Raw genomic sequence first — 19,817 nt, 5'->3', positions numbered from 1 at the left:
AACTTTAGTAGTAGTTGATGCTGAAACAGTTTGCTTTGTTCACAGGGAACCAGGTACGTATTGACCCAGTTTCTATAAAACCACACCGCATGCACACGCAGAGGTAGAAGCAGCAGCTTGAGCATGTCCTCCTGCACTGGTGCATGCACCCAAACACATTGCTTTTTGCGGGGGGAAAAAAGCCAGTTCTGGATGGAGAATAAATCATTGTTTAACTTCATGGGTTTGCCATCTGTTGTGTCCTACTTTGGAATTGTTTGCTGTTGAATTTTCTCCAGCTGATGTTGGGTAATCATGTCGAAGGCTCTTTGAAACCGAAAGCCCCCACAAAGCTTTAGTGCGAGCTTTTGAGAAGTTGTTTGGTCTGTTTGGGGTTTTACTGTCAGCTTATCAAGATGCAAGATGTTTAAATAGAAATAAGTTTCTTTAAGGTGTTTATCGGTCAGCTCATCTTACAGAGAAACCAGATCAAGGGCTACCAACTCCAAACCTGAAGAGTTGATATTCTGGCTTTAATTAGAGCTGAAATTTATTCCAATAACCCAAATATCTAAAAGTGAAAAAGCATTTAATGAATACCGGACAGACATCTCACCCAGGAGTTATCTACATGAAAGCTCAGCAGATAAAGCTGAACACTTACATGGGAACCAAAAATAACAAACTCTGCTTGAGTTCATTCTGACATGACGTTTTGATTTATTTAAATTTAAGATTGTGCGTGCTGGTGTAGAGCTGTGACAAACACCGCTGTGTTTAAACCAGAGTCATCAACACTATGATGACATGATGCTCTCTAGTTGTAAACGATTATTTTAGTAACCGAATAAAGAATTGTCTTCTATTTTAGCTAAGCTAGTAAATTAATATATGAAAGAGAAAATCCTAGTAAAAAGCAATTCAGTAAAAATATTTTTGTGAAATATTTTATTGCTTATGATGCAGTTTGATTCAAACATCCCTTTGTCTGAAGTTTGAAGTATGAAAACAGATATTTATTTTTTTCCACATCATTACTCATCTGTAATGTTAGACTAAATGTATTTCCTTGTACATGTTGCATACCAGATTCTGTAATAACAATCAGATAAAAGTTAGTTGTTTGCAAAGGGAACAAAAGCATCATAGTCAAGCTCAATGCATGTGGTGGATGTTTCCTGTTGATATGTTCAAGGACGGAGCATTGAGGACGAGCTATTGTGAAACGCTGATTCTGTTTTGTTTTTGCTTCTGTTTGCTTTAAAGTGATGCCACACTTTGTCTCTTTCTGGCTTCGCTTCTTTCTGTCCCTTCATCGTCTCCCTCCATAGTTGCTAATAGCACTTAGTATTTTTAAACATCTCATTTGTGGAAAAGAGCGTTGCACAACACAAACATGGAGGTGGAAAGCAGTGTGCTAAATAGTAGAACATAATTTAACAAAGTTTTGAGGTAGATAATGTTTCGAGGAATTTTAAAAATCAAAGGTTTTGAATCACTCAATGAATCATTACAGCCCCACTTTCTAATATGTGTAACTATACATCAAGAGGGTTGACCCAATCATGCACAAATCGGCACACAAACTGAGAAATAGTTTGAACATTGACACTTCAGATGGAGAAAATTTCAGATGTCATCTTCAGATCTGTCAGCGAATGTAGAGCTGACGGATATGGCTGATAAAATATAAGTTTCTTTAAATGCCTCTGTCACATGCTGGAACAAAGATAAGCTGTTTCCTCTGTTCACACACTGTGTGTAAATAATATAAACTAAGCACAAAAGTTGAGAAGTTTCCATTTGATTACTTGTCTGCTGTAGCAACAATTTAAATTGTTGCTACAGCGACATACAATATACAGTATAGTTTGAATGACAAATTACTTCTGTCTCAATAGTGCCACATTTCATGGAAATATTCCGTTTATTTATACAGCGCCAACAGGGGTGTGTTTGTGGGTATAACAGCAGGGTTGAGTATGTTGGTTGTCACTCTCCACAATTTTTATTTTTGGTAAGCATCTTAAATATGTAACATCATGCTACCATCTCTACGTTACAGTAATGCAACTGTGACTGGTAATAAAGAGCCTGAAGAAGGTTTGTTTATAATCGGGTTTCTGTAGAAGCCAACAGACCTATAATGGAGCATTTATGGCAAGCTCTTTGTGTATTTTATATACATTATCAGGCATCACAACACACTTTATAGACCACCTTAGGTTTTTAACAGCCATCATCGTGTGGTATAACCATGTGACATGATGTAATTGATAGCTAGCTATGGATTATAGCATTATACCGGCAACACTGCTGTTAGCTTAGACCTTGCAAAGGAAACAACAAAAAACAAGATCTCTAATGGTTATATTTACAGAATGATGGTTCTGAAATTGAAGTATGATTTGATGTAGGTACTTTTACACTCCATATGTACAGAATTTCATACAATAAAGAAAGTAAATCTTATTCCTTTGCATTGACACATGCTGCTACTGTCTAGCTGCAAGAATAAAATGTTTAAGCGTAGCTATACAGAGAGAATAACAATCGCAGCAAGATGTGGGTTTAAAAAATCCCATCAAACTTATGCCCTGCTAACCTTTGATGACACAAAAGTAAAAAGAGGGAAAAAAAGACTATTTCAAAAGGAGAAAAACGTTGGCTACAGACTATCTGCAGTTATCTCAGCGCAGAGACAAAAAAAACAAAGGAAGTTGAGTCATGGTATTGATGCTCTGTCATATCTTTTCAATCTAATGATTTATACAAGGTTACTCTAACATTAAAGGGGCAGTAATGTATATTTTCCAGGCACATGGTGCCATTTTATAGCATAATTATAATAAAATTGCTGCACATATCAAACATAAAAGAAATGTAGCTTTGCAGTTTGACTCCTTGATATGGGCCTCTGTCTCTTTAAGAAGCTCCTATTCTTTCCAACACTTATCACAATGCACGCTAATTGCTGCTGACACTAGTCTGGAGGTGCTGAGTGAGAGAGACATTGGGGACTGCAGGTCCAAGGAGGAACTTTGTGGAAATAGGCGGCACCTTGCAAGGCCATTCTCAATCATGCATGAAAAAATCAAGGCAACACTCCAGATATGTTTTGATGAGGGAATAACTTTATAACATGATGTAAATCTCAGTCAATTTTACATAGTAACCTTCTCTAACCTTCTATGCTACTTGGATTTCATTGTGAGGAGAGTCACATAGATGTTAATTGTATAAATATACCCACAAACCCAAATTAATCAACTGTTCAATAAAATTGTAATAATTAACAGCTGGCAGAATTGTCCATCCAGCATGTTTCCTCAAGTCTTTGTACTGAATAAACCTAGTCCCTGACCTCCCTAAGTCAATATGTCACAATAGGTTCAGAGATAAAAACTTCACCTACATGCTCTATTACCAGGTTACTTTGTAATCCTCTGGTCGAGGTCGGCGCAAACAAATAACAAGGTCAGCCTCAAGGAAGTAAAATGAAAATTATGGTCACAATTTACATGCCAGAGACTCTGTGGTGGATTCATTAGCCACTGCGACGTAAACATTTGGCTTATTTTACTACGTTGCTCAATTCTGCAAAAATGCCCATTTACAAAGTCCTCAAGGTATAAAGTGTGCAAACCTCTTGGACTTGGGAACATAAGGCAGGATATGACCAGAAGAGTCGTTCACATTTAAACAAATGTTTCTCACAGTCAGGAAGCAGAAAGTTCTCATTTCTACCATCTGCAGTGTCAAGCTAACAGTTTGTCTGTTTGCTGTCTTTTTTTCCAGTTTGTTATCACACAGTGTGTAAATCGGAACTGAGCCAAATTTGATAAAACTCTGGAGGTTACAACGTTTCTCTGGTTGGCTTGAGCAAACAGGAACAAAGGCTTGAGTTGCTTCCATGTACAGAATGTGTTTTTTAATTTGGAGTAATCTAGTTTTAGCCAGAATCTGGATTGATTTACAAAAATGTATTAGCAATATATATATATTTTTTTTTTTACCTGCTTTCTGAGTTTGCAAAATCCTCTCATACACGCCGTCAGAGCTCTCCAGCAGGGTCTTGCTGGTCTGGATCATCTGAAAGGAAAAATAATCAAGCAATTTTAATAACTGCTTTTAAGAGAGGTGAATACTAAAGTCAGGCAGTAAATTGTGTTGCTTGGTGTTTTTCCATTTAAAGAGGGCCGAGAAAATAAGATGTTATTGCAGGGATGTCTTTTGGGCGAGGCCGCTTAACTGCATCTTTGCAAACCAAAATTAAAGGAAAGCACAGCAGAAGTAATTAGATTTTTTTATTTGAGGTTGTGTTGATTTCCTTTAAGCTGTGACTATGCCTCATTTTACGGAGAAAAATATAAATGGCAACCCCTCTGCTTGGCTTTAAACGGAAACGTTGATCATCACGGTCAACTGATGAAAACGCAAACATGTCACTTTGCTGCACATCATTAGCATGTTAACTGTGACAGAGCAGCTGTGAAGGAGGCTAAGTTTAGCTCCTCCAGTGCAACGCTCTGCCCTAATTGAGTGCACGGACTTTGCTGACCTGCAGACTGTCACAACTTTCATGATGATCTATTTACATATTAAAGAATTTCCTCTAAACAAGAATGCAGACAGCAAAATATTCTGCTGAAAGGCAGCAGAAAACTGTTTCAGGAAGAGGCTAGAGAAGGAAGTGCAAAGTAGGTAACAAAGGGAGAAAAATACAAAGCCTGCAGCGTCGTTTTAATCATCTGAGAGAACGGCTAAAATACGATATCAATCTTCCCACGTGGTACCCAAAATTACATTTTTAATAAAATGTTACTTCATTCCCAATGTAAGTCCAATACAGGGGCGCTTGTGTTCGTATCACTATAGTAACTGGCTTGCACATGTACTTGTGCACTCCTGAAGGGTCCATGTCAAAACGCAATGCTGCTCAGATGGAAAGCTGGATTTCACTGAAGAAGAAATCCATAAAATTAGCCAACTAATCTGATTGAAATATGTAAATTTTCTCTTTCTTGGCTCTAATTGCTGATTGGCTGGTCAAATACTGAAATATCAAATTCTAATTAAATACATTGAACACTAAACACATTTTCTGCCTATTCTGTTAATTCATCAACAATGGTTGTCATTATGCCCCCCCTGAAAAAAATCAAACTTTGTAACAAAGACATTACTTTAAAACCTATAACCCATTTTTAATACATTATTCTGTCCTGCCACTTTTTCTGTACTTTAGCTCATTGTGTGGGCCAACTTAAAGGATAAAATGAAAAGTATTTTTATGAATGTGTATGTTTGTAATCAACATTTTCCGATACAATATTTTGTCAGCTTGTAGTCGGAGGGGGATGGAGCTGTAATGAGGCTAGCAGCTTGTTGCTTATTTTTAAACAGATATTGTTGGTTTAGCTTCTGCTGTCCAGCATGTTTAATACTTTTCTGTTGTAGATGAGCATTGACATTACTGTTACTGATCTTATTGAATCCCTTGCAAATATAATAGTGTGCATCTTTAAGATGTTTCACTACTCATCCTTTGGCCATTTCTCCTAAAGAGAGGATATACTTCTCTGGATATACTTGCACATTGTGAATGTTAAACTTCCAATACCAGCTTAGTGTTTTGAATATCAGCCATCTTTATTTTGGTATGCCAATGCATGGGAGAGAAGAGGCTCGGCGTCAATGTCCTGCTTTGAAGCAAAATGTTGTGGCTTTCCTGGAAAAACTGGTTAACTGTTTAGAAAAGTCGGGACCATAGCAACTGAATTGATTTTAATGAAATTTCTGATTGGTATTGGAGTAGAAAGTCCTGACCGGGACATCCATAATAGAGCTAATGCTAGAGCTCCAAATGCTAGCAAACCCAGGGATGTATATGGTAAATGACAAAATACGTAATATTTACTTTTAATTTTGTAAAATAAAGTCCAGACGTCAGCTTACCCAATACCTCTAGTTTCAGACTTAGGCTAAATCCCATTTCCCACTATTCCTCTGCATTTAATTCAGGAAGTGGTTCTGCTGCACAAACATGTGACCTCATACAACTATTTGTGTTGTGTAAGTGATACGGTGTCGCAGCACACATTTTTATGCTCTTTAGGGATGACCAAAGGAGCCATGCCAAAGTTACATGATTAACTAATCTATATTTATTTTAAATGTTCCAACTCTGTCATGCAAATATAATAGCAAAATGTATACTTAGGAAATATTTGTCCAAAAATGCCAGATTTTAATAAGAATCACAATCATAGTTTTGCTGATGAGCAAAATGACTCAAAATAACGATGTATTCCAAAGAATACATAAAACACAAAGATATAAAGATCTTTGTTGTGACAATCTATTCTAACCTGACAAATGGCTTTTTTTATTTAGCTCTTTGTGAAGAAAAGAATGGCATGCATTAAACTATGTTTTTTAATGGTACATTGTTAAAATAAAATACCAGCAGATGTTGTTGCCAGAATTTTCCTGTATAAATATGGATTTATACAGTCATTGTAAGGACATATCAAAACATACTCAGTGGAAAAGTAAAACTTTTGGATATTCAGGGCAGCCAATTAATTATCTAGAAATACACAATTGAGAGTTTAAAAAAATCTTTATTCAGGGTACTTCTCATCTCTTGCAAACTTAAATATCTATTTTCCAATAGTTTTCTATCTTTCTTTGGATCTGTTTACAAAATGAAAACTATAAACTAAATTACCAGCAGCTGTATCCTCTGGCGGCTTGTTAAAGAAAAACAGTCTGTCATCAACTAAAGCTGCGGCTTTTGTTGGTCTCTAATTAGTTACTCTCTCAGACACATTTAAAAAGGTTATAATAGGCTTTTTGATTTTTTTCTGTTTCTTTAATGACCTATTGTGCATGTAAAAGGTGTGGAAAGTTTCAAAGTCCACACCCAAGGGGTTATTATATTATACAGACAACAAAACTGCTGTAAGTTAATATTTTTAACTCCAAAAGTTTTCTTCTGAATCTAAAAAACAAAAGTTAATAATGCTGGTTTTCACCATCACTTCACCGATTAGAGCCACATGACTATCCTATTAAAAGTTTAGAAATTTAAACCTGGCATTAAAGATAATCAGCTGAGACAAAGAAAACATTTTCTGAAAACAAACTCATCGTCCTCTTTTTAAAATATATATTACAACATATTTCCACAGCGCTTGGCCTGCTGTTGGGTGTTTTGCGTGGGGCAGACAGTTGCACAAGCCCAGTAACATGAATCACCATGTTATTCTGCGAGCTGTAATGACAAAGTGCTTGTATATCTGCAGCTGCAGCACTTAGAAGCTGTGATTACCTTCCTGATGGGTCAAGAAATTACCGTCTTCACGGCACACGCAGTGTCTCAAATATATATAGAAGAGGCATGTTTTTGAGTTAAGGGTGGATAAGGGTATATTTGGACACAAAAAACGCCTCCTAACTACTATGATCATGTGTGTTAAGGTAATTACTTACATGTTAGCTTGGTGATGCGATTCTTTATATGAATAGAACATGTTATACACAGTCTGGATCTTAAAAATTCAAACAATTAAAAAATAGTGGCTTAAGGTACAGAAATTTAAGGAAAATGAATATTTGGTCATTTTTTTCTGTCTGCTCAAACTAGAATGTTGGCTTTAACATAATTTTCTTGTTAGGCAAACCTCTAGATTTCAATTTAAAAGCCTTAGTCATTGATTGTAAATCAGTATCTCTGTGGCTAAAAATAGTTGCCAGCAAAATAGAAACTCCTTTCACTTATTTTAACTTATTTTAATATTTTTTATTCCACCGACCCTGTTCCAGGATTTAATCTTGAGTTTGATCTTGCACAAAAACTGTTTTTTTTTTTTTACAGCTAGATTAACAAAATATGAGAAAAATAATCAGGAAACTGCTGATATATTGGGATTTTCAGGCATAACAATCTCTCAGGTTTAAGGAAACTGGTATAAAAAATAGGAGTGTGTTGGATGAAATGTCTTGTTGGTGTGAGAGACTTTGCTCTTTTTTGCAGCATCAGTGTCTGAGGTGGATTTCAGTGCAGACACAATTTCCCAACACTAATTAATGCAGAATATCCTCATTAGTCATGTCTCAAAAACGCCAGACTAGTGTTTTTTAAATTTTCACATTAAACTCATCTTACAACACCTCTGACCATATATAATCTCTGATCTGCACTGGTAAACGCCAATACAAGCAAGAATTAAACACGTAGGTCAGGTAACAAAAACATGAGACACTTTGCAGCCAGTAAAACTGGAGCATACGTTTTCCAGAGGATAATTATCTGCAAACAAGTTCTGCTGTTGTTAGCCATACGTTCTTCGATGCCAATAATTAAACAATATTTACGGTCACTGCCATGACTCTTGCTTTGCAGGAAACACCAGGCAATATCTTTGTTAGTCGGTCCAGATGGCGCTACCGTTTCTCAGCTCTGAAAGTATCTGGCCTCCATCATCATGTTTTATCAATGTGTAAAGCAGAAGAGCAAGGGGTGCTGTAGAGGCAAGCTGTGAAATAGTGAAAAGCATAAACATAAATCAAATTATTTAGAACCATGGCCTGGCATCCCACCGAGTGTAAACACCTTTTTTAAGGAAAATGGGATACAAGTGAGAATCAGATTTTGTAGCAGGCAGGTTGAGAAAGCTCTCCTAGTTTCTAAGGCATACTGAAACAGAAAACTAGAATTTCCATATGTAAATTCCAACAAATGCTCACACTCAAAGCTTTAAAGTTTCCTAACGTTCTTGGTTTAAACCTTATAGCACATAAATATAGTGGCCGTTTGACTGAATTATTATATTAAAAACTATGAAAACAGATTGTTTTCAAAAACAAAATTAGGAAAGAAACCATCTCTCAAACCAAACAGAACAAAGAGTTTAACATGGTTCTTTAAAGACTTTACAAATTCAATTATATTGTAGTAATTAAATGGGCACTTTGGAAACAAAAAATGTAAACAATATTTTTTCCTTTTGATACTTATGTACCTCATAGACAATTTTTAGCTTAATCAGTTCAATTCAATCCCAATTTATTTAATAAATGATGGTACATTAAGCAAATTATGTGAGTTGCGTTAAGTCAAAATTTGAAAAATCTGATGCTTTTCTGGTCAGTGAAGGCATCACATTCAGAACTATCTGACCATGTATACAACAGTCTTCAGTGGTGACTCTGTAAAAGAGTGAAGAATCAGAGATGCTACTTAAAATGACAGAGGAAAAATGGAGGAAACCGCAACATATTGAGACATGTCTATGTGGTTAATTCAGACTGCGACAGGGCAAGAGAGTGCAAGACTTTCAGCAGATAGCAGGAAGGCTGAATGTATTACGGGAAAATTGCTTTGTTCTACCATTATTAGTCTTTAAACGTGTCATGGATTATGCTGATTTTAGAAAAGAGTTGAATTTTTTTTTTTCTCTAAGATTAACAGACTTTTTTGCTAAAACAATTTAAATCTTTAATTTAAGTCACTGAAGCCAATTGATAATGCTGTCTCTAGTGATTTCATTTGTAAAATCCTGCTTTTTTATGACTGCAGCCAAATATTTACAAAAATAGGGAAATTGGCCACAAAATCATTATCAGTGTTTCTCTAATCCAAATCAGCAAAACGCTGACACCAAATGTAATATTTTTTTAACATTTCTGGGGGTAAATGTACATAATTTACTTTGTGTTTTTTTTTACTGTCAAATTCTGATCTCTGCTAATTACCAGGGCCTCCAATCTTTCAGCACTCAAATTATTCTGTAATTTATTTGATGTTTTTCCATAAACAGCAGTCAGATTGTCACCACGAAAGCCAATTACCCAAGCTTTCAATTCAAGACTAAACCAAGCCACCTTAATCGTTCTGCATCTAGGTCATTTCAACATGGTTCCTCTTTAAATGCACTCATGGTTGAGTCCCAAAGAGAGTAAAAGTGATGCAAAAATAGCCCAGGCAAGTAAAGATAACACCTAATTGTGTTGCTGTGTAGTTTTTTCATAATTTTACAAGCAATTAAGGTTGCCTACGGAATTGCTTTAAGCCAATTGCCATGTGAGAAACATTTAAACACTTTTACTTAAACTGACGGAAAATAAACATTTGTTTTTGTTTTAGAAGATGAATAAAACAATAGCAATGTGATCTGTGTTCTTGCGGGGACAAATAATCTTATGTGTGTTTTCTAATTTTCTTTTTAAAATTCGCAAAAGATTTGAGAATTTGGGAGAAATTTGAATAACGTATTTTATTTATAGACACCGTAGTAAATACATAAAATCAATTAAGATACAACAGTAAAATAAGTTAAATTGAATAAAAGGAGCAGAAGAAAAAGTGTTTTGAAACCCAATGAGTTTGACCAAAACATTAGGCTGTGCAATGCTAATTAGAAATAAGGAACATCATCTACATGCATTATACAAAAAGTAGTTTTTTGTTTTTTTTTATCTCCTGGAGCATAAAATAGCTTACCGAACCAAATCGACCCGAAAACGAGGCCACAACATTTCAGTCAGGTGCACTATGACTGAGTTAAGAAAAACTTAATCATTTTATCTTTCTTCCATGCTGTTACACATCTGTTTAATAAATACGCTGCATGAACTGTGTTGTGTTTTACTGGTCAGATTAGATTGGTTTTATGACCCAATAAAGAAAATGCATCGTTTTTTAAAGAAATTATTTAATGCATGATAAACAAAATATCCAGAACAGGATGTACTTTTTTTTAAATAAAAGAATTTCAGGAATTCAAATTCTCTAAAAAAAAAAATAATAATAATAACTATAATCAGACTTGACAATTTATTAAAGTGAACATGCTCGAATTAGATTTTTGTCAGTTGTGTGACTGTTTGTTTTAATGTTCTGCTAACTGTAATGATATTTGCAATGCCCTCAGTGGCATGTTGCATAACTTTTCAACATTGATTGTATTACTTAACAGAGTTCCAACCCTATTACCTAATAATTTTGGAATGTCCCTATTATACTGAGTAAAGTCAAGATATCGATCTAATCGGAGTCAAAGTTGGTTTGCTGAGGTGAAAAGAAGCTATTGATTGGGGAATTCATACATAATCAAATTAAAAAAAATTTCTTTCTCGGGTACTTGCAGAACAAACAAGAAAAGGGAATCATTTTTGTTTCTCCATTTTAATAAATTCCTAAATTATTCAAGGATGTGAGTCTGAGCTGGTGTAATGGGCTGTTTTTTCTGACCATTACTCACCATATCGTAGCTGATGACGACCTTTTTCAGGACCTCTGGGAGCAGGCCTTGGAGCTCCAGGTTAGGGTACGGGTCAGAGAGGTTAAACACCAGGAGCGGGATGTTGTCGGGTCCTGTCAGCCGAGGGGAAAGGGCCAAGATGCACTGCTTCAGGTTGGCCACGGCTGAAAGGCCGCAGAGCTCCTTAAAGGACACTATGGCATTCTAGGTTGAGACAGATTAAATGCACTTAGTTACAAAAACAAAGCAAAATCTAATGCAAAGCATGTAATGTTTTATTCCTGCAGGGTAAGATCTTTATTTCAAAGGCATTAGAAGCTAAAACCAAGCCTCCAGAGATCAGCTCAGTGACAGGAGGAGAGACTGGAAGCCGTCATCGCCTGTGTTGCTTGTGAGAACTTTCATTTTGGCACTTGTTAGCTGCTCCAAAGCACCCAATCCTTCTGAACTGACACAAGCATCAAGTGGAAATGAAACATACACCCACAAAAACCCTGAGCTTCCTGTGAAAGGCCAAAATTAACCCTAGCATAAACAACCGCAGGGACAAACTGTGAGGGAGCGATCAAGATGTGTTAGTCTCATGACTGCTGGCTTGTTATCTCACAATGCAGCAATATAAACAGGAGGACCAACGTACAGACCGATGTAACGCCTGAAGGAACAAAACATGATGCTAACCACAATGTGGCTGGACGTCCGACTCTGCTTTTCTCCTCCAGCTTGACATTCCTTTACAGATTCTTATTAAATTTTATGGGAACATGTTTATGTGGTTATACTTTTGTATTTCTTCAATAAAACTTCAGTCAAAAGAGAATCTAACGTTAGCATTTCCAATATGGTGTAATTTAATTGCACAAAGTTAATTTAGTCAGGATTGGTGGTGGTGTCGTTAAACATAAGCTACTGGATCCCAAACAGGAAATGGTTTTCGACAGGGGGAAAATTTCCAGCACTGATAAACTGGTTGATTATTTTCTTAATATGCTATTGATAATATCAAGTTAGTTTGTTGCTTGAAAAGAGAGAAAGAAAATGTGTCTGGTTGTCTGCGGTGATGCTTTGAGTGGTTACATCCTTTTCCTTTACTGTAATGCATACAAGGCTTGTTTTTCACACTTATGATTATGATCAAAGAAAATTTAATGTCATAAAGAGATGGTACTTAAATGATTTCATTATTACGAGAACAAAACTATCCAAATCAACCTAGCTCTAGGTTGAAAGTATCGGATCCTTTTTAAGTCATGACTTTTCCATTTTTTTAAACATTTTTGACCATTCTTCTTTGAAAAATAGCTTATATTCATTCGTATTGAATAAATAGCAATCATTAATGTATCAACTGCCAAAATTTGATACAAATTCTCAATTGTTATGTTTAGACTTTGATTAGGCCATTCTGACACATTCTTTGATCCAAACACAGCTCTAGCTGTCCACATAATCCGTTCAGCTGTCACAAAAAAGTTTCTTTTTTTATCTCTTCATTTACTCACGGCAGCAGGTAAGAAACGCACAAAGTGTACCTAACCTCCATTCATCACTGCCTTATTTGAAACACTCCCAGCCTTTCGACCACTTTACCCTTTTAAAACTCTGAAAACTTTTTACAGCCTCATTTGGCAATGACTCAAACTCTTCACCTGCCATTTTGTCTAGAAACTGTAGCTTAGATGGAACTGGAACCAAACTTGGCTGATGCAACAAAGAGACTTTCTTCACATAGCAATTTTGTTTTAAAAATGTAAAACATAAATTATTCACATTAAATAGGCTAAAATATAGCTGAAGACAGATTACTTAAAGCTGTCAACCCTTTATGTCAATCAAATGCAGCAATTATTTGGTGAATCATCTTGTTCATCTGACTAAATGATGAACATACATCAAGTCCAGGGAGTGCTTGGTAAGACACAAAAATCTCATTGAGTTGTCTTACCTGCATGTTTTCTCGGAGGTCAGTGGCCTCTCTGAGTGGCAGCAGGGCTGTTTTAAAGACCTCATCGGCAGCCTTGATCTGCAGCACTCTCATATTAGCGTACTCTCTGCTTTTCTTGCCTTTCCTTACTGACAATCCCCTTTTGTGTGGCTTTCCTCCACCTCTTCGATTGGTTATGGCAACATGGACAAAAAGCAAAGTATGAGGCAGCAACTCTCCTGTCAGAGACTGTAGCGGTACGTGGCGGAAACCAGGCTGGAGACACTCAAAGGGGATCGTATACTGGCCAATAAACTCGTCTCCAATATAATCATCGTCTAGAACCACAAAGCGCACCATTGCGAGCTCAGGAAGGTTTATCTGAAACTCAAAGCTCTCATCAAACAGCGGGTTGTCCCCATTTTGGTGGACTGTTTTAGTCCTCTGTTCTGCACAGTCTGCAGGAATGCCGTGTATTTCCACGTACACGTATGGGTCCACCACGTCTCCTTTAGCACCGGAGCCTTTGGGTTTGGGGAAATTTTGTCCGCTGATTATCTTGATGTGCAAGAGCTGTGGAGAAACCCCAGGCACTGAATCTTTTGTGTTGGCACTGAAATATGAGACCTGCTCCCTCATGATGGCCGGTCGGAGAACATAGCCACTGTTACCATTCTGACGGAACCAACCGATGTTCAAATCCATCATTAGCCCAGGAGTCTGGTAGTTCATGGCTACAATCTGGCAGCCGCACTTCCAGAAATCTTGTGGATTCATGTTGCTAGAGTCGATCCGCATTGGGCTCGGGTAAACTCTTGCAAGAAACTTCTTATTATAGTTGACAAAGTCCCCAGGGAAATCACACGCACAGCGAGTGGCAAACACCTCATTGAAAGAGCAGAGCTCCCAGGGTTTCTGCTTCTGGAAAGATGTTGGAAAGTCTTTGAACTCCACAGATTTACACAGCGTCACCAGATCAGAGAGGTCCTTAAGCAGCGGGATCTTTTTGGGTGCATTAGTCTGCTGCTCTGTGGACTCGATGCTCATCCTCTGAGACATCTCTGCCCCCTCGTCCTCGTCCGTCACTTCTCCTTCTGAAGCAGTACAGTTTGTATCCAACTTCTTGCCCTTCAGCAGGATCTTTCCCTTCAGTTCAGATGGAGATGGGAGGTAACAGTCCTCGAGTTTTGGAGAATCTACGTGGATCCTGTCTCCAAGGATCTTCTTCAGATGCTGAAACATGACTTTCTGCTGCTTTACAGAACAATGGTTTTCCAAACACAGAATCAGAGGAAACTCAGAGGCAACAAAGGCATACTTATTGATGACATCTATGACGCTGCGGAAAACAATCTGTGAAGTCATTGTGTGACCAGTATAGATAACGGGCTCGTTATCAGACCCGTCCCACACGTCCAGCTCCACACAGCGACAACCCATCTTCAGAGCACGGATGTACCCCGTCACATCTGAAGGACCTCTGAATTGATCCTCTATCAGATACGTGTTGTGGGATGCATTGATGTAGTAGTGGGACAGAGGCTGGTTCATGTCTTGGCAAACAGACTTGTGCTCAGGGTCAAATATGTGGCACTCTGCAGACATAAGATAGTTAGAGAACCCATCAAGAGAGAGCCATCCCTTTAACCGGCCCTCTTTGGATGGTTCATACTTGTGAATGACATTTAAGCTGGTGTCTTCACTGACCTGAGCCATTCCCTGCTCTGCTTCCAGAAATATCATTAAGTCCTTAGTATCAAGAAACTCCTTATTACTGGAAAACTGAACAAAAAGAAAATAAATCTCTGGTCTTGTGCAAAGGTCATGAAAAACTTCAGCAAACTCTTCTTTTGTCACATCAGACCCACTTTTATCTTGAGCTTTGTGGAGCTCCTTGAACTTTAGTTCTATTTTCACATTTTTAAGTCCCGGGTTTAGTTTCTTTATTAGTTGCACGGCAGCATATATTGCTATCTGTTTGTTGTGGTTAACGTCATCTTCATCAAAGAGGTCGCTTAACCAAGATGAGCGCAAGTTGTTCTGGCTGCTCTCGATCATGTTCAAGGTATGCTTCCCATAAGAGATCAGGTACCTCAGACCAGTCACCCATATGTTGGCTACATCTGCTGTGTTCGCCACCAAGTCCAGGGACTCGTAATTCTCCCCAAAGATGATTGAAAAAGCACAATCCTCTGATATCTGGTCATAGGTGCCATTAGTTCTAAAAGTGTCTGTATTCTTGCCTGTCCGGACCTCTTTGATGGACTTCACGTCTATTTTTGCCTTTTCAGACTCCTTCTTCGTTGGCTCCCACCTCAATGATTGCATGTCGGCGTCAAGAAGAAAGTAGCGGTGGTAAACACGTGAATTGGATCGCACTTTTTTCAGCTCAGAGCCATCCACCATGGCATTGATGCAGTCGCTGACTCTGCTGATCTTCTTTTCAGTGGGCATGCTGCTGAATGAGACGGTCTTCTTTCTTTCTTTTCGTTGTCTTCCATCCTGTAAAGCGAGAAAAACACTGTAAATAAGTCAATTCATGCTTAACACTGTCACCAGATGTTTTAAAATTGGACTCTAGAGTTTTTATATATCATTAATGTCCTTCTGCCTTTATACGTGTACAACACTAGGCTATTAAACACAAGTTTAAATTAGTTGAATATGAGAAGCATTTTCATTGGTATCAGCCAATTTTTGCTATCAAGGTGCTTCAAGGTTTTAAAAAATGTTATACTTTTGAAAACCCCCAAATTTCTTTATCAGGTTCCTGTAAGCAACATGCAGAAAACAAAACTCAACGCTGTCCCTCCCTCACCTGGTGCTGTGCCTTTGAGCCAGTCAGCTGCCTAATTCATCTGTTTGAAAAACATTTCTGTTCATAATAAACATGAATATTCATGGCCTGCAAAATCAAAGGGCATTATCCATCACACTTACTAGGTAATGTCATTTAAAACTACACTTAGCAAACTATGAGCAGCATGTCTGATGTGCAGCCAAGTGTCAGTTCTACCTGTACGGAAAGTCTGACTAATGAAACAGTTAATAGCAGCTTGTTATATTATTTTATTTTCTGAACAATAGACACTTCAAAACTACTACATTTTGAGGGTCCTGTTTAAAAAGTAATGTGGCAACATACATTTTACAAAGTAGCCTCCAAATGAACCATTGGACTCTTTGGACAGATGTGACTAGAGTATAGATGTCATTTATTGTTTGATGTTAAGAGAAAACCAAAGATTCGTATATTGCATTAGAACAAACAGTAAAGTGCAGTAGTGGAGGGGTAATGATTTGGGCTTGGTGTTGCAGCCACGGTATCCTGGCACTTCTTTTAAGGTGCAGCTCTGCTATATCACTTTCAAGAGTCGACTTTGATTTGGTTGATTTACATCTCCTCTGCATGCCTGCATGCTTCCTGATTAATGAACAGGAAGCATGAGAGCAGGCGCGTTTGGCTCAGCTGGTGCACACTTCTGTTCTCAACTCCAGTTTACTTTCACTTTCAGTTCATTTGTAAGACAACTGGTGTTAGTGAGCCAAACAGGTTTGCTACGTTAAACTAGTTTGTGTCTCCTGTCATCTATACAGTTGTTTATATTAGTGAATTTAAACCATTTTTACCTGAAAACATATATTCCTCCTGTTGGTTATCTTCAGTCAAAACAGACTGTCTACTGGACAATCTTAAAGAGTTGGCAGGGTGTTTATGTGGATAAATATTTCAAACACTGAAATTTTGTCGTAAAGATGCACAAAAAGTCTAAATGACAAAACTGCAACAATTAAAGAAAGTCAAAATACTTTTTCATAATAAAATGAGCCTAAATGTTTGGAAGAGAGAGTTTTTTTGTTTTTTTTAATACACCAAATGCAACATATTGAGAGCAAATTGTCCAAATCATAATCAGTAAGGCAACAGTCACATCAGTCATTATGGATGCGTTTCTTATCAGTTTGGAAAATTATCTACTTTGGTAGAACAGAGCGGTTTCAGTACTGTAACTTTTGTAAAGCTCTTGTTTTCACCTCATTCCCCAATTTTTAGATTTAATAATGAAATAGTTTTTTTTCTTAAATTGTCATTATTCTCAAAAATAAAATGTTGTCTTTATGATCAAATTTAGACTTTTCATAAAACGGACCAAAAAAAAAAAGGAAGAAAAAACAAACTAACCCCGATACTCCATTACAGAAAACATATGACAAACTGACCAAAAAAGTATAAATAATACATTTTGAAGACCGCACTAATTTAACAGAATAGACTAGGGAAAAGAATAACTCTGGGGAAACATGTGAACCTGCTGAATAAGGACATAGGTTGCAAAGCAGAAAAATGCAGCTCCATGTGCAATTCTGCTCACTGTAATTAGGTTTAGGCAGCTCGCTACCTCCCGCAACGAGTCTCCAGCTCGCTCGCCACATTTTTAACTCACTCAAGTAGGGCCTTGCATGTTACATTGTCCTGCCTGGTTTCTGTTTGTTCCTGCTGAATATTTTCTCTTTCAAAATCACAGCACCTACTCTGCAGGGTCGATTTAAGGTAGCTGTCGCTGCTTATTATGGAGATACAACAGGGAATATCCCCCCAGGAGTGTCGCCCACTCGAATCCAGCAAACGGATGTTGATAATGTTTTTGCTTTCTTAACCACAGGAACACCATTTTACATTGTGGCCTCTTAACACCTATTTTGCACATTCTGACAATCCCATTTAGCCATAATGTGTGGGCCTAATGGAGCTGGTTGATACCAAAGGAATCTATTATCTATGATGTCGGGATAAAAATAGCCTGTGCTGCTCTCCAGCAGAAACCCTTGATCTTATTGTCTTTGGGGAGTGCTCAGACCCTTCCAAATTCACGTGTAATTAGAATCAGATGTTGACTCTTTATATACTGCAGGACTAAGACTCCATTGCTTTCTTCTTTTAACCTTGCGCACTTAAAAACTCTATCTGACAATGTTAACGATTATAAATTTGACTTGTCTGCTTAGTGTTTCCCCTGTGATCTCTGTGCACAATCATTACTCAGCAGCTCCTGCAAGAGGGACACAGGGATCTGCTATGCTGTGGTGCACTCTGCTTATACTTCTATGCTAAATACCAATACAATTAGCAGGGTTTTGTCTGAAGGAGAGTGTAAACCAGCTTGGCTTAAAACAACTTTTTCGAGTTGGTGATAAAAGTCATGTTTTAATGTAGTCCTGGAGAACAAAGACTGAAAAAATGAAAACCAATAATCGGGAATCAACAAATCTCTCAGCCTTTTAGACTTTCTGCAACTTCATCATGCAGAAGAGCAGCTTAAATGTCAATGCATGACTGCAGATAATTCTCAACAGAGAAAAGGATGAGGAAGTTTTGTCTTCATGGCAACACTGAGCTGTGGTCACATTTTCTCAGAGTGTTATTTAAGGCATACTTCAGGATTTCCTTTAGCCAGTAAAAAAAAAAAAATCCAAACAATTGTGCATGTGTTTTTTTTTTGTCTTAACGTTTGCATGAGTGGAAGAATACTTCTTATGTAACAGTCTCTTTTTGGTCGGGTGGTGGAAGGTGTTCTCTGCAGTTTTAGTCCTAAAATGGTGTTTAAAATACAAGATATGCTCAATCGGAAAAAAATATTATTAGCTTCACCAGACAGTAGTTTTACAGGGAACAGAGTCTTCCATCTAGGCCAAATAGACCTTATCTATTCATCTCTTTATCCCTAATTTACCTTTTTACAGAGCTATAAACAAGATTTAACATTCTGAAGAGTTTAATCTTTTACAGTGACTTTACATGAGTTGTTGGTTATAAGCATGTTATGAGTACTATATGAGCACAAGCTGAAAAGAATATTTCATAACTGAAGAATTGCAGCACCAGTAAGAACATGTTCTGTCAGAGGTATTGATCAAACTTTGAGGTCACACACAATCCACACAAAGAACACTTTGTATTATTTCATTATATTATTTTATTATAATTATTATATTTTTATTATAATTATATTATAATTATGGGCAAAAATACATAAGCTCATCCATCATTTCTTTAATAGAAGAGCACCTTATTCTCTGATGACATAGTTAATGATAAATGCACTATGATTGAGATTTTGCTTGTCAAATTTTTACAGTCTTTCTGCTGTTTCACAACAACACACATAAATTCTGACTGAACAAATTATCTTGTTTTTTTGCAGCCAAGCCAAATGTCCTAACATTTGGTCCTAATACAGATCCCAACCATATCTGATTAAAAACTTGTCAATACCAACTCAAAATCATTGCAAAAAGACACTGTAATGAAAAAGTGAGTAATCTCAGTCAATATCAGTATCACTATCCATTCTTCCAGACAGCCTCAAATGTTTTTCCCCCCAACTTAAATTCTTACAGAAGTTTTAAATGGTAAAATGTGCTCTGATGCTCATTAACTCAGTTAAAAAACTTATTGTAGTTAAAGATCAAATCTAATGAAATAGTGCTTAATCTAAAATGTAAATAGTTTTGTGTGTTTTTAATGACAACTCATTCAAAATGTGTAAATTCACATTTTGCACCAGTAAGTACAAGGCTAACGTTAGCATGTTACTCTCTTTTGATACGATTCAAAAATAAAACGTTGCAGTAAAGTTTCACTG

At 37.0% G+C, this 19,817-nt stretch overlaps 1 protein-coding gene across 1 annotated transcript in view; it reads right to left on the bottom strand.

Annotated features, from left to right (window-relative positions):
- Nucleotides 1-19,817, bottom strand: part of LOC102232867 (inactive phospholipase C-like protein 2) — a 47,450-nt gene that overhangs the window by 9,569 nt on the left and 18,064 nt on the right. Inside the window, exons 3-5 of the mRNA XM_005799423.3 lie at nt 13,195-15,675; nt 11,250-11,453; nt 3,996-4,071 (exon numbers count right to left, since the gene is read on the bottom strand). Of these exons, the coding sequence (XP_005799480.2) occupies nt 3,996-4,071; nt 11,250-11,453; nt 13,195-15,675 (2,761 nt within the window). The remainder of the gene's footprint in view (nt 1-3,995; nt 4,072-11,249; nt 11,454-13,194; nt 15,676-19,817) is intronic.

Source organism: Xiphophorus maculatus, chromosome 3, assembly GCF_002775205.1.
Source record: "Xiphophorus maculatus strain JP 163 A chromosome 3, X_maculatus-5.0-male, whole genome shotgun sequence".
In the NCBI taxonomy this organism is placed as follows: Eukaryota; Metazoa; Chordata; class Actinopteri; order Cyprinodontiformes; family Poeciliidae; genus Xiphophorus; species Xiphophorus maculatus.
The sequence above is the reverse complement of the archived record's forward strand: the minus strand, read 5'-3'. Positions and strand labels throughout refer to the sequence as shown.